Genomic DNA, 16,511 nt, shown 5'->3' on the forward strand with positions numbered 1-16,511 from the left:
GAACTTTGGCGCTTATGTCTTACACCAGAACTTATACGTAGCAATGGCTGTTTTTAGTATGACTATGTAAACGACTTCTAAAAATTGTCCCCACCATTTGGAACTTGATTAATTATTAGTACATAAATATTAAAAAAAAATAATTTATGGTTATTATTATGACAATAAATATTATAAAAATTATAAATGTAATAATAATTAAAAGGTAAGTACACCAAGTCTTTTAAAAAAGAAGAAAACAATTCTTCTTTTGTACCTTAGTATTAAATATTCTTGTCTCCTTTGAAAATTAATTAAAATTATTACTGCATATAAGTGAATTTAAAGTAAAGACTTCAATCGGTTATAAATTATATTTTGTATATTATACATATTTAAAAAAAATATATATTTTTATGCCATAAAAAATTATTTATAGGGAGATTAAATTGAAATAATATTCTCAGTTATTTGTATATTATATCTATTATAATTTATGATTATCATAATTGAACAGTTCATATTAAAAAAATATAAATAGCGGATTTGGAACTAATAACATGATGAATACCTATGTAGTATCACAGTAAAATTGTACGCTAAATGTCTGTTAAAGCTATCTTGTAAGACAATAAAACAGCGCTTAATGTTTTTAAAATATGTTTGTTAAAAATATAATCAACGTATTATATAAATATAACAAAAAAACATCATCATATATAAATACATTTTTGTTATACAACCTTATATTGAGTTACATGACAGTTAAAATTTTAAATAACAAAAAAAATTGTGAAGTAACTTAAAAATATATTACTCAAAACCATCTGAGCAACAAAAAAGTGTGACTTTCTTGAATCTCAAGCCAGAACAATTTTTTAAATATAAAATATGGTGTTTTTGAACGTAGATATATAGTTATTACATAAAAAACTTCCAGACTCAACTAAGCATAACAAAGTGACAAGGTAATAAAATTATTTTTACGTTAACTAGTATAAATATTCACGTGTGTTTGTTTTGTTCAATGATAAGACTTTTGTGAACAAAAACGATGCAATTCACTATTCAAATAATGGGAATGTATAATATGTTTATAATATTTTGTTCTTGACACGTGCATAAGTATCAATATGAATAATGACTATATCATCTTCAAAATTTAAACAAAGTTTAAGAATTTTAAGTATAATATAATTATTTTTATTAACAAACGATCTATATTATCATTCATATAAAATATTATCATTGAAAATAAACTAATTATACTAATATATACAAATAATAATAAATTTTAAAATAATATAATACTCTCTATATATGACTCACTTTTTTCAAATGTTTGTTTACCCATTTTGTAAACGTTTTCTTCTGTATGGCATCTCTTTCATCTGAAAAAAAAATTTTAATATAAGCATAGGTATAGTCTTTTTCGGTTAAAAACATATTTCCTACATTAAAATTTACACAGGCAAATCATTTATTATTAATATACGACCTATATAATTATAATATATACTTCATTATATATATAACGTACTTACATATCATTATATAATTACACACCAGTTTTACAAAAAAACTTCACCCAACATATACTTATTAGTTATTATAATTTATAATACTAATAAATTTACGTAAATCTATATGAATTACGACATTTCTAAATTTTAAAATTTATAACACTTCAGTTTATGCTCACTATAACAATATTCATTAGACATGCAATACCGTGTAATTACTGTATCTGGGAGCGTTCCGGCTTTACGTAATTCAATTTACAAGAATTTATTTATTGTTATTACGTTTCACTTCGAATTTTTTCTTCGACCTATTTGGAACATTTAACTTCTTTGGACAGTCTCATTTCGTGTTACACTAGTATTGAAATTTAGTATATTTTTATTTTATGAACGTTCTTGTCAAAACTGGAGTACCTATCTACCTAATAATAATTTATACGATATACACTCATAGGAATACAATGTAAGATAATATTTACAAATACACATCATGATAATTTATTTAGACACAAAGTCAATACTAATTTCATATTTATTTTTATTTTTAAAACAAACCAAATTAATTCTAACTATTCTATTACAATATGTCATTGTACATATATTTTCATGTTTACACTACTATATTCAATAATTCAATACACATATAGATATTTTTAAAACTACGATGAATACTAGGAATTTACTTCCATTTTATAAATTCATTACATAAAAAAAATGCCCTATATAATGTCAATAATTTATTGTTAAAACTTAATAGGACATCATGTCCGCGTGTATGTTGTCTCTATCTTATAAATGGACATAAATTTACATAAAATGAAATTTTTATAACATTTAAAGTTAAGAAAGATATATTATCTGTGTTCAATAATGATTTTTTTTTTTTGTTAAAAAAATGTTGTATTATATTATGAAAACAATTTAAAAGCTATAAGTTATAAAATTTTAAAATAACTACAAATCAATTGCTTTAAAATATTAAGATATGTCTAAAAAAAAAAAAACAACGAATAACACGAATAATAATTTCTTTACCCTTAAATTTAATAAAAGGTTTATTTACTAGTCAGTAATAAAAAACACTATCAACATAAAATGTATTCAAATGAACAATAATTTTTGTTGTTGGATTGTAAGACGGAGACAATACATACGGACATCATATCCTTTTAGTAATATTACATTTTCAGACAATGACGTTAAATTTTACAGTTCAATAAACTCAATGCAATGTAATGCAAAATGAAAAAAAAATTATTCTTCAACAAATATATAAATAATTATTCTCTAATAAACTATCAAATGCTCAACGAACAATTTCTGGTGATATTTTTAAAAACAAATATAACACATTTGACTTATTAACTAGAGACAATGATATGTAATAAATGGTTATATGGTTATATGGTACACATTTTGAGATTGGCAGACAGTCAAATAAATATATAAAATAGGATGATTCTAATTTAAATCATAATTTGGCATTGGAACTACCTAACTAATACATTTCTACATCAGCATATATTTTGAGATCCATAAAAACTCCATTTTATAGATTTAATGAACAAAAATATTAATATATAAATGTATATTTTATAAAAATATATGAGTATAGATAATGTGTTTAAACTAACACATAATATGTTTAATTATTTAAACCTTTCAATACAAACACAATAATTTAACAAATGTAGGTATTTAGTAAATTTTTTAAGATTTAAATTGAAAACCAAAAATAATAACTAAATGTATTTTAAATACAAAATATAAGTACAATAATTTTAATTTATGACACTTTTAGAAAATGTTATGCATATGAAATTCACCTTTTAAAAAATGATATCGAAGATTTCAGATTTATTGGGAATAAGTAAAATAAAAAAAAAATAAAAAACTAAACGTAGTTCTACAAGAGATCTCTCAAACTATTAAAATGTCAATTAAAATATTCAATAGGTAGAGGTACCTATATGATTAATTTAATAAGTGCATTTCAAAGAATATTTTTAGAATTTTTATAATCGAAAAGAAAAACCATTCGTTTTAAATATGTAAATAAAAATGTACCGTATATGATCATCAACACATTTAAATACTAAAATAATTAGAAGATTATAATATAATTGTGTTTGTGCGCATTTCCAAATCATTCATTTATATAAATATAAAATATAATGCATCAAACGTTCTTGAGAAAGCAGTAAAATAATCAGTGAGCCTACGCGAAAAGTATGCCAAACGTAATACCATTTTTAATTAATTATTAATACGTTATCGCATAAAAATAAATGCTTTAAAACGATTATGCAATAATTCTATACGTTTAACAAAGTAACAATAACACTATGACAATTAAAAGACGTAATTGAATAATAATAAAATAATAATAATAATAAATTGAGTTGTTATTTAAATTATTTAGATTTGAATTGTAAAAATAGTTTTTATTTGTAACAGTGGACACTCAAGGTTTAGAGTGATCTCCTATGTACATAATAAAATAATTATTGATTATACCTGAGAATACGATTAAACCTTTACATTTATTTTTCATTACGTTTTCACTCATTCATGATAGTCGTTTAAGACACTAACCTATTCCAAAAAAAAGAAAAAAAATAGTTTATTATTTTTTCAAATGAAACAACAAAAATACAATCAAATAATTCTAGAACAAAAGAAAACGATACATTTTTACAGTTCATCGATTTTCAAATACTAAAACGGAACAAAATGTTTAATGCTATTGATATTGATAATTCAACTATGGTCTGCAGCAATAAAAACAAAATATGATAAATGATATATTATAATTTATAATATACAATTATTATACTCAGGTAATAAATATCATGCAACTATCGGATATCGTCGTAATGTTATTTGATATAAAACCTGTGAAGCGAATGTGACGTCGAAGACGTTTTTCAAACGCATTATCCTCTCTTGGACACGAGTTTACGAATTTTCTAAGACAATTTCACCTCGAAGAAAAACAAAAGATCAGACCATCAGGGATAAGGAAAATCAACAACAGTGAAACCTGACAATCTGAGGTCGAACTCTCATTGTCGGTATACATAGCACAACTCTAATCTATACATACATATTCATGCAAGTGTACGATAAATTTTCTAATTAGCACAGCGGCTGTTGTAGATCGTAATACCTGTTCATTGTACATCATAATATTGTATACGGAGTGTTCTATTTCACCAGCAGCACTAATTAGTAATTTTATCAACTAACTTGTGCAATTTCGAGAGTAAATGTTTTACACGAGAACGTATACATCATTAACCTCATATAATATATTAGGTATCGTAATTCGTAATACATAATAAAGAATTTAAAAAAAAAAAAACAATTATTTTTTTTAGAAAATTAAAAAATTAATGTAGCACCCTGTATGAAACTAATAATAATAATGAACATAACGAAAGATCTATCGAGGTGTAGAATACTTACAGTATACATAGCAATATATAAGCCCAGAGGGTGGGAGGGAATAGTCAATTGACCTCTCCAAGTATTTGTACACGTATTACTAATTAAATACATATAATAAATAATAATCATAATAATAATAATAATGTGTATTATTTATTTATTTGTTACGCTGTCGCGGGGTCGCGTCATCGTCACCTCCAGCAATACACCAGCAACCATAGGTTCTCGATGATAAAGCGGAGGCAATATTATATGGAACTAGCCCTCCTGGCTTTTTAGAGACCTACTGATGATATATTGTGTCTCAATGATTATGATTTATGAGTTACAAAAAAAAGTTGAAATTATTGTAAAAAATTGCATCCATAGTATCTACCTATCTTTTATGCTATCTTTTTTTAAGAGATTGTGAGTCGATTGTAATTTCTTTTTCAACAACAATAAGGTTTTAATAAATTAATTTAATGCATTTATTTCTGTAAAACGTAATCAAATTAAAGAATAAAAAAAAAATTAAATAATAAAAATCCTGTTCAAAAATATACATATACATTATAATGTGCATATGTAGCTATGCACAATCATTCATACATTTTATTATTATAAATATTGGTATAGAACTTATCCCCACGAAAGAATGTCTGTAGACACCTATATGGCAACTGAACGCATTCAAGACGACATTTATAGTGCTGCCGACGTCGTAAAAACATACATATTATTATATACAAGACTTCTGCACGTACATGCACACGTGTGCAATGCGTGTATATATAATATAATACAACATAATAGTAATAATATCGCAGTTGACGTAACCGTTTACCTGGTATTTTAAGCTGCTACCAGTCATCACGATGATTCAACGCGCCTAACTACGAACCCCGTACCCGATTCGCTTGCATAGTGTATTTAATATCATCTAATTAGCAGATCATTGAGTAGAAAAAAAATCTCAATGTAGATAGATTAAAAATATATATATATAATGATAAATTATGTCGTCAGTCGTCATATTTCTCTAGGTCAGTTACTACAAGGCCACACGGCAAAAATAATAATGAATTCGGAGCAATTGAACAATAAAACTTCTAGAACCGTAAACTATGTAGAAAACCCAAACGAGAGCAGAATGGTTACTGGACTTTCATGGAAAATCTATTATTCTCCATTGATTGTTTTTATTTATTTTTCCTTAATAATATGGTCGATTGTTAGTGTATAATAATTGCCATAACTAGAAACAAACTATTCAAGCACAATTTTAATAAAAAATTCGATTTTATTCAAAATAAAAAATTTCACGAGTAACCAGAATACTTGTTAAATTTAAAAATGTTTAATAAATAAATAATATAACAAATAGAATTGTAAAACTAAATTTGAAATTATAAATAGTTATAGGATATTAGAGTTTCAAGTCCCGTCAATTTTACACTTTTTATACACAGTAAATTTTCGTTTATATTCATTTTTTTTTTTTTTTTTTTGTAATAAGTATTTAATTGTATTAATTTTATTTAAAACGCGCGTTAAAAAAAAAAAAAATTACGTCATACGACAATATATTTACCAATACATTGAATAGAATTGTACGATTAAATAATTAATACAGAGTTAAGTCAAATTAAAATAATCACTACGTTGCATTAAAATGCATTCATAATACAAATGCCCTTATACTATTTAGTATTTATATAGTTATATTACAATAAGAAAATATATTCAATAAGTACCTTAAATAATATATTTAGTAAAAATTTATATAATGTTGTATAAACGTGATTAATCAATGTTATTATTACCGAGTTATATACTATATATTATATATATTTAATTGACAACGCTATTTTATCAATTGAATAACCTATAATAAAATTAATACGAATTTAAAAAAATATATGAACATTTATAAATAAATATAATAGATTGTGTAATTGTTTGGAAATACAAAATTCAACAAACACTTTACTATTGGGATACTACAGTATTAGTTCTAATTCTTAAGTAATGATCTCGCTCAAATAATAACTTAAATGAGGGTGAGTACCATTATGTCTTCTAAAAAAACTTTAATTGTCAAATTTTTGTAATTTATAAGAGTAAATAAAAATAAAGAAGCATTATTATTATATTCACGGTAGATCCAACACATTAATCACTAATATTTAATTAGAGTAAATGTGTTATTTGCGAAGGAGGGTAAAAGTAGACTACGCCTTTGATGGGTGGTTACTTTTTATGTTTTACTAGATCTATATTTTTTAAGGATAGGTTCCACTAATGATACTATATTAAAGATACCAAAATAATAAATTAATATAAATATGTCATATACATTTTTCTTAAAATCTGAAATCTGAAATACGAAACAAAATTCAAACATTAGTGTTATTAATTATTAGTTATAATTAATAATATAAATTATTTTGATTCACTATAGATATAAGACATATTATTTTCAAAATATAAATAATACAAACACTTAAAATACAACCATAGATAAGCAAATATTAAAACAATGTAAAATTTTAGGTAATTATAATAATATGAATATAATTACACACATTCCTCCAATTAAAAACTTATTTATCCCACTAAGTTAAACAAGTGATCTTCATAGAACATTCTGAACGGTAAACTTGACTTTTTTTAAATTATTGTCCTTGATATAACAATAAATAACCTATTTTATTTTTTTTGTGTATAATTTTCATACAACAATTTGTATGAATTAACCACTTAGAAATTATACAAATGTAGTCACCTATGCGAATTTTTGCCAATAATAGCATAATGACGTTATAACGAGTTGTTAATAAATGCGTCAAATGTAAATTAATGATCTTGGGAGAATAAATAAGTCAGTGAATAACAAATGTTGCCATTGCCTACTCAAGTATAAAGGAATATATTCACTTTAACTGTAACAATGGTTTTGATTGACTATAAAAGTAGATTTAAAAAAGATAAAAATCAAAATCACCAAAAAAGTATTAATATAAAAATATCAGTAACTATCATAAATGTTAGAAAAAAAATTAATTGTACAAGAATTAAGAACTATAAATTACAATATAAAAAAATAATAATAATAACAATCCGTAAATATTAAACATTTTAAAACAATACATAAATTATGATTGCATACTATAATTAACTAAATTCAATATTAAAAAATATATTATGTATATTAATTTTTTAATAAAATGTACTAGCAAGTTCATTATTATACAATGTAATATAGCAGTGTACCTATACTGGCACAATTGCAATACCTTAATAATACCTGATATGTAAATTTGTATAACAATTTTGATTTCAACGGTTATACAATATAATTTTATAATATCATACAGATACCTTTTAAAAGTATAATTATTGAACATAAAAATAAGTTTATAAATAAATTTGTTAAAATTATTTAAATTATTATTTTAAAATTAAAAAAGATCCAACATTTTTATAGCAAACTACATATTATTATTATCACATTAAAAACAAAAAAAAATAGTTAAAAAATGATTTAAAATATATTTATTTTATGCACTTAAGAGTTTTATAGTTAACATATTTATACATATATGAATCATAATAATTTGTTCGTAACGTTTATAATATGCTTATTACATTTTTCTTAATTTTTTTTTTTTTTTATATTTTTATATAGGTACTTATAGTTTTCTTACCATACAAATTATACGAGAAAAATTAATACATTTATAATACGAATAAAGTTTATAACTTCTAATTAAGATAATAAAAAGATAATATCTTTTACAAACAGTAATAATAATGATCTATGAACTATATTATTTAACCACACAAAATAAATTTAAAGCTCTAATTTAATAAAAATTAACTAAGAAAAAAACTGATAATCATATCAAATCAATTTTTTAAATTTAAAATTAAATAGATATCTAATATTTATTGGGAATGGAAAATAAGTTAATTTTAAAATTTCTAACTTAAAGTAAACATTGCGATGTTTAATATTGACTAGTGTACAATAGAGATGAAAAAATAACTTAATAATGAAATTTGTTGTTCATCATTCATAAAATTGGTGTTATAAAATTAACCTTATTTATTTAAGTACATTCTTAAAGTTAACACACATATCATATGTTAAATACAATGTATTCATTTTTGATCTCTAATAAACAAGCGTAAAATCAAGTGCTATACTTGTATTATATTGTCTATATTGTAGATCATTAATGCCATTTATCATTTTAAAGTATTAATTCAGAGGCCAGAAGTTCACAAAATGTTTAATTAAACCTTGCCTGTTTACCAAACCTATAAATACAAAACAGTGTTTGTGTAACTTACAGTAATTGATCCATTTAGTACAAAAGTATTTAAATTCCTTTATTTTAAATAAACTTTTATTAGCTATTCATATTCAAAGTGTCAACCCATAAATATTAGTAAATTGTTTATGTATTAAGTAAAAGACTCAAAAAAATGAAATTTTTTACTTCAAAATGAACAATATATTACTCACTAATATTGTTTATAAGACAATGTACAAAAAAAACTGTTATTTTCATTGAACAAGTATTGTATGTTAAATATTTTTAAATTAAACAATAAATTATTGCCATCATACAAATTAATTATTTTACAAAATCTAATCGTTGTTAAATCACACAGATTAAAGAAAAAATACATTAAATAATAAATTATTAAAATTAACTTACACTTTATATTATGGACCGATCGATAACATCTTATTTGTATATGTATATTATTCGTGTTATAATACCGAACATCATCGTACAAAAATGCGCGATACCTAATGTCCTTTTAATATTCTAAAGCGAAACATGGCCTTCAAAAAGAATAATGGGTTTTGCGAACATATATTCCGAGTAAAAAATTGTAATATCTAGCTATCACGGGTAACAAAAATACAAGATTAAATTTAAGAAATGTTATTCTAATTGATTATTGTTATTACACAGCGATCGTGTGTGGTTTCTTTCATCTCTCCGTTATACTTTATAAGCAATATCATATTACCCGTCTTTGGCGCCATATAGTTTGCACACACACACACACACACACACACATACACAACTCACTGTAAAACATTCGATTGTTTCACGTTTAAAATAATGCACGGAAAATGGTAGGTGTAGTACGTATACAGATTGTTAAGAGTAACCGATATCAGCGACACGCCCATGAATAATACTTAATAGGGATAATTCCACCGGCTTGACCGGTATTACGCTCAAAAACGAAAGTTATTTCAAATGGCGAGGTTTTCCCACAGTAAAAAATATACAGTAATAATATGATGTATAATAAAAATTATACAGGGTGTTTCTGAAACGAATGAGGTCAGTAATATAAGTATACTTAGTACTTACTGAGATGACCCAACGAAAATTTTTTTAAATTTTTTTTCCATCATCAAAATCTAAGTTTAATCAAATTATTTTTAATATATAATCTTAGTTATAAAATAAACACTCAAATTGTATTTTTGCAAATCACCGACATAATATCGCCAGCACACATATCATTAGTATGAAATATAGCAGTAATTTAGTTAGAAATAAATAATATTGATTATTGATTGATATTTTATAATAGTTACAAATAATTTTATATTATTCAAATTTCAAAGCATATAATATTGTTATATAAATATATTATAGTAGAATCGATAAAAATATGTATAATTTAATAAAATTGATATACTAAGTATTGAAAAAAAAAAAATTAAAAAATAAATAATAAAATATGTATATTAATTAATGGAAGTACTTAAATAGTATATGAGATACATTGAAGATGATCTTCAAACTCTCGATTATGATAATCTACTACTACTTTTTTTTACTCGTTCAACCCAACTATAACTGTTTTGTTTTTTTTAATTATTAGTGTATTTGGATTTAACAAATGCGATAATAATTTAAGGCGGTATTATTTTAGTATGATATTTTATAAGGGTACCTTTTTTACGCAGTTTTTATGCTCAAGTTGCAAACTAAAAAAAAGGTGGTTTAATTCATGGTTTTGTATGAGAACTCTACAAGATAAGCGGTGATAAAATTTATTAGTTGTCATTTTACATAGGTACATGAATAATTAATACACTCTTCTACATTTTTAAATAATCATAATCAAACATATTTTATTTGATTATCAATAATTGAAAATCAACTTTTATGTACAATGGTTGTTCAATGAAACCCCTGTTAACTTCGATGCACAGTGCACACCTAACCATATCTACATACTCAACGTTAATGAACTCTATTATTCAACATTTTAAAAAATAAATTTAAAATGTTGTTCAACGGCAAGTGTTGGATTATGCTTTAATAAAAACAACTTAATATATGGTAAATTCAATATAAACGATAATAGTATAATATTACACTAATAATAAATACAACATTTTATACATAAAATAAACTATATAAATGTATTTATATAATCAGTTATATAAAGTATTGTATTCGAGTATGATATCAATAATATCTATTATCTACGATCAACCACAAAAACACCCTAAATTCTACAAGATACATACATATTTGTTAGATACAGAAACTCAAAAAATATTGACACTGGTTAAGTTAGGTTAGGTTGACAAATATTATCGTTAAGTAAAATTTTAATAATTTATTTAACTTATAGTTATTATAAATGAAACCATATTCAACTGATTTAAGATTCTAACTGAACCTTAATAATGACCTCTCATCAATGATACAAATGGACAAAGTATTGTTATTAACTACATTAGGTTTAATTTATAATTTTTCAAAACGTTGACAGCGAACTAATTTTTAATTTAAAAAATAAAATCTATTAGAAATAAATGAATATAAATTCATGGTAAAACTTTGTAAGACATTTAATTGACATCTTTTAAAAATGATACGATACTTAAAGTAAAAATAATTTATATTAAAATATTAAAATTTTTACAAAAAAAGAAGTCAATTTATTTCCTCACTCTGATTCACGTGTAATATGGCAACTTTAAACTAATCTTACATTGTTAACCTTAAGTATATTAGAGTGAAATAACCAATATAACCAAGCTTATAAACATAACCAGTGCCTGTCACAATATCTGTGATATTTCATTTAAGCATATAAATTATTTTTAAAATACTCAACCACTCAAGAAAAATTAAAAAACCATAATAAGCCAACGTGTAAGAACATAATATAATGTTCTTAACTTTAAGTTAGATAATTAAGGTCAATAATTAAACTATCACAATAATATTAATTCTACTGATCGCTAATTTACCATGTTGAGGTTGGCATATAACTCTATTAAATCAAATAATATAATGACACTCTTAAATTTAACATATTATTTCAAAATTAATTAATTTTTTAATAATCAAGACAGTATTGGACTACTGGGAGACATGGGATTATTAAACACTAATCAAAAATACGAGACTTGTCAGCAATTATCTCAATATTGGGCGTTTAATACTTTTTTCGTTGAACATTCTAAACTCTGAATTTCATATTTTACGAAATTAACTAACTTTTTATTTATTTTTTGATAAATAATTATTATGTAGTTTGTGTAATCATGAAGTTTTGTTTTAGAAAAAATTATTGCATAATAACCAACGCTATTAAAAAAATGTATATTAATATTAATATCATAACAGTATAATTAAACATAATACTGTAAAATACTGTAAAATACCTTCTATTCTTTAATAAAAAATTATAAAATAAAATACAATAAAAACAAAAAGTACCTATATTGGAACAATTCGAATAAATAATGAATAGTTTATAATATGTGTGTGTCACATTTTTTTAAAGTTCATACAGTTCACTGCAGATAATAAGTAACATAATTTAGAATTATTATAACGTTTTGTAATCGAAATTAATTCAACCTAAATGTAAAAAACAATAACACACACTTAAATGAATAATTGCTTTTCATGATTGATATTGTATAATATTTAAATACGTACATACTATTTAAGTGCGTTCCTTAAAATACTGATACATTCCAAAAAAATTTAATATTTTGCCATTTTTTATATTACTTATTTATTATTGATTACTTAAATACTATCATAATCAAAATTATAATTTATTTTATTTTACCAATAAAAATTTCATAACAATGTACTAACATTACACATGGTTAGTATATAAAAATACATTTTATAAAAAATAACATAAATAAAATACAAAAATAACACTTTTAATATGCGAAAACAACTAGGTACATAATAATATACATGAACACGTCACACACACACACACACACTTATATATTATATTGATTAATCCAAAGATAAGTTAATAAGATGAAAGACTAAACATTATGCCGATGTTTGAATTAACATATTAATAATATCAATAATGCTTCTTCTATTTCTAATTAAATACATTTTTAATACTTATACACCTAGATATGTTATCTAAAAATTATATAAATACAAAAAAATGAAAATTTATCAAAGGTCAAATTTTAAGTATACTTTTTACAAAAAATATATTTTAAAATATGATCTCGTAATATTAAACGATTGAACTAACCTTTATATTTTCCATTAAACTGATAAAAATCTATTAAGATTGATAATTAAATATATTTGCACAATTAATATACCTGCTAAGATTTTGTGTAAAACATATTACTGCAGTATAATAACATCTATACAACATTTATTTTTTTATGTTTATATCTATATTTATTTAAAATCCTCATTGGCTTACCACAAAAATTCTGTATATTAAACAATAAAATTTCAAGTACCTAAGACAAATTTTAATACTCAACAATATAAAATTTGCTAACTCGTTTGCATTTTGATTCCAAATTTTTGAGCACTAAATTTAAAGAAAAATAAATTATTTAATGTTACTTTTGTAACTAAGAGCTTGATGTCTGCCTTGATCTTAAATGAGAAAATATTTCAATTTTAATATTTTAATATAGTTTAACTACATGGGATCAGCAAGGATTATTACCAAATGTATAACTGGATAACAATAAAAACGAATGATCTTGTTCAAGTGGTTGTGTGTATATTACGTGTATTTCCTGTCTTGGTTTTATTATCTTGAAATAAATTGATAATATTAGGCTATGCAATGATGACCGGTCTTCAATGAGTAACTTTTTTTTTTTTTGGTTAATATTATTTTGACCTATACCTTTTTAGGTGTTGTATTGGTGTACTACAACACTGATGGCAAAAACCACTGACCCTGCCCACTACATTCGCCTACTCTTAATCCACACCCCGGGCTTTGTCAATCCGGATTACATAAATAAAAAGTGTAAGAAAAATTATGTTTTCCCTTAAGAATAAATAATTTATTAGATCTCATTGGAGTACAATGACAATGCGACAGCCATGCTATTCTATGATATATTTTATGCATATCACGTGTCAGAATAAAGCCCTATTGAAAATTATAATGTGGCGTAATTTCTAGATGTGCAATTATTAAAACATTACGAAGGCAAACGTTTTCAATAATTTATACCGATACGTTATAATTTTTCACTAAATTGTTCACAATTCGAATAATATTTAATTTTTTCAAATAAATGCAAGGTTACACCATTTGTCATTATGTTATAAACCATGCGCAATAAGTTGTAATGTACAATGTATACATACTGTAGGTATACTAAACGTAGATAATTTACAAATTGAAAATTAAATACATTCAAGTATATGAAATCAGGTAGTTTTTTTTTCAAAACTAATAGATAACATATTGATACCTAAGTCTATCGTTCAGTTTTGTTATCGAAACAACTTATCAAGTAACCTCGGAGATTATACATAGACAATACAATTAATTTATATATTTAAACAATTTTAAAAAGCATAGTGATTAAGTTATGATTGATTTTTTTTTTTGTAACTATACAAACGCATCATTGTCGATGCATTAATGTCGGGGTTAAGGGAGAAAACTAAATGAACATATACTGTTCCAGATGATTTTATAATGTGAAAAATATGTATTCATCACCCCTAGGTCTTACTATTCTAACCTAACATCAAAGATACGTGAAACCGCGTATAACGGTTTATCGTAAACATCGTATCACGTACAGATAACACTGTAAACGTATTAATAAATTCATATCCATTTAAGCGTTTGTTAAAGCCTAATCAAAACAGATATTATAATAGGTACATACGTTTATGCTGTGTAACATTGTATTTAAATATAAACATAAAACAGACGAGTGCCGCATAAATTGATCGGCACTGCGGTAATACTGTCTGAACAAACATTAAATAATTTAATCGCGGCAATGCCATTTTACCCAGCATCTCGCATTAAAGAATCCAAAACGAAAAACCTATACACGTACACAACGGTGTATATCAATACGACTATTTACGCGATATAAACCGCGCGAGGTGGTACCTATACGATATAATAATATTATATCGGTTTACTATTTGTGGTTTTTGAGTAAAACGATCAAGATTTTCGACCGGCGCGCGGGTGGAAAGCCTACGCGTGAAATAAAAACAGAAATTCTACGCCGATAAGTCCAAAAAAAGCCGATTACCAATGCCGCGCGCAGTTTTCCATACATCGAGAAATTCCACCTACAACGGGCGCGCGCGTGAATTCCACTGGGCCCGCGCCGGCTCGATCATCCGTCATATGTCGTCACCGAGCCGTTCGCGAAACCTGTGTCGGTTTGACGGAGGGGCCTGGAGGAATGCGCATGCTGCCGTCGGTCGCCCCGATATCGCGCGCACGGGACGCTGCGCTCGACTAAAAGTGCGTGTGCGTACCGTCATCGTTCAATGTATATTGCTCGTTTATACGCGTGCAGCGCGAGCATGTACCGTGATCGTGTGACCGTCGTCCCGAAGATATTACGCATGGTTAGAGGCACGATATATATATATATATTTTGTTTTGGCGTTCCGTCGGTTGACGCGGCGAGATGATGACCTTATACGTTGTGGGACAGGCGCGTTTACCTGGTCAGTAAAAACGCGACGCGAGGCATGAAAAATACTAACATGCGTCATAGCCGTGGTTCAAATTTGTGTTTTGTTTTGTTTTTCCACGTCCTCGTTTCTCATCGAAGGATCGTCGCATAGACGCCGGCGCTAGCGATCGCAAACAGGAGGCCGCCGCCCTCAGCACTGCCGATCTCGCGCAGCCTGCAGCGCCCGACCACCACGTCATGTCGTACTACAGGACCGTCTCGGTTCGACCGACGAGCCGACGGCCAAGCAGAGCGGACCGGAACGACCACGGCCTCGCGCAAGTCGAACGCGGATACGAGGAGAACCTGAGCAAGTTCAAAGGTTTGTCGCATGATGTGTTTATAACGATATTCGATGGCGTGCCGTACGACGGTATGCGTGCACTCGGGTATATTAAATCTGACGAATCATCACTGACGACGGCGGTTATTACGACGTCGTATAGGTCGGGTAAATTGCCGCGGCATGTTTCGTTTCCGAAGCGTTTCTTTTGCAGGCGCTCGAGAACGAGGTCAACCGTGAACGCGAGCGCCGCCGCCGCCGCTGGTTGGTC

General features: G+C 25.8%; 1 protein-coding gene across 12 annotated transcripts in view; it reads right to left on the reverse strand.

The window, feature by feature from the left end:
* LOC112603574 (dystonin) overlaps nt 1-16,511 on the reverse strand; it is a 78,409-nt gene that overhangs the window by 41,307 nt on the left and 20,591 nt on the right. For all 12 annotated transcript variants that reach the window (XM_025352207.1, XM_025352208.1, XM_025352209.1 and 9 more), the window contains one exon: nt 1,309-1,370. In XM_025352207.1, the coding sequence (XP_025207992.1) occupies nt 1,309-1,370 (62 nt within the window). The remainder of the gene's footprint in view (nt 1-1,308; nt 1,371-16,511) is intronic.

The sequence above is a fragment of the Melanaphis sacchari genome, unplaced genomic scaffold (genome assembly GCF_002803265.2).
Source record: "Melanaphis sacchari strain LSU unplaced genomic scaffold, SCAv2.0 Contig10_pilon_pilon, whole genome shotgun sequence".
Classification (NCBI taxonomy): Eukaryota; Metazoa; Arthropoda; class Insecta; order Hemiptera; family Aphididae; genus Melanaphis; species Melanaphis sacchari.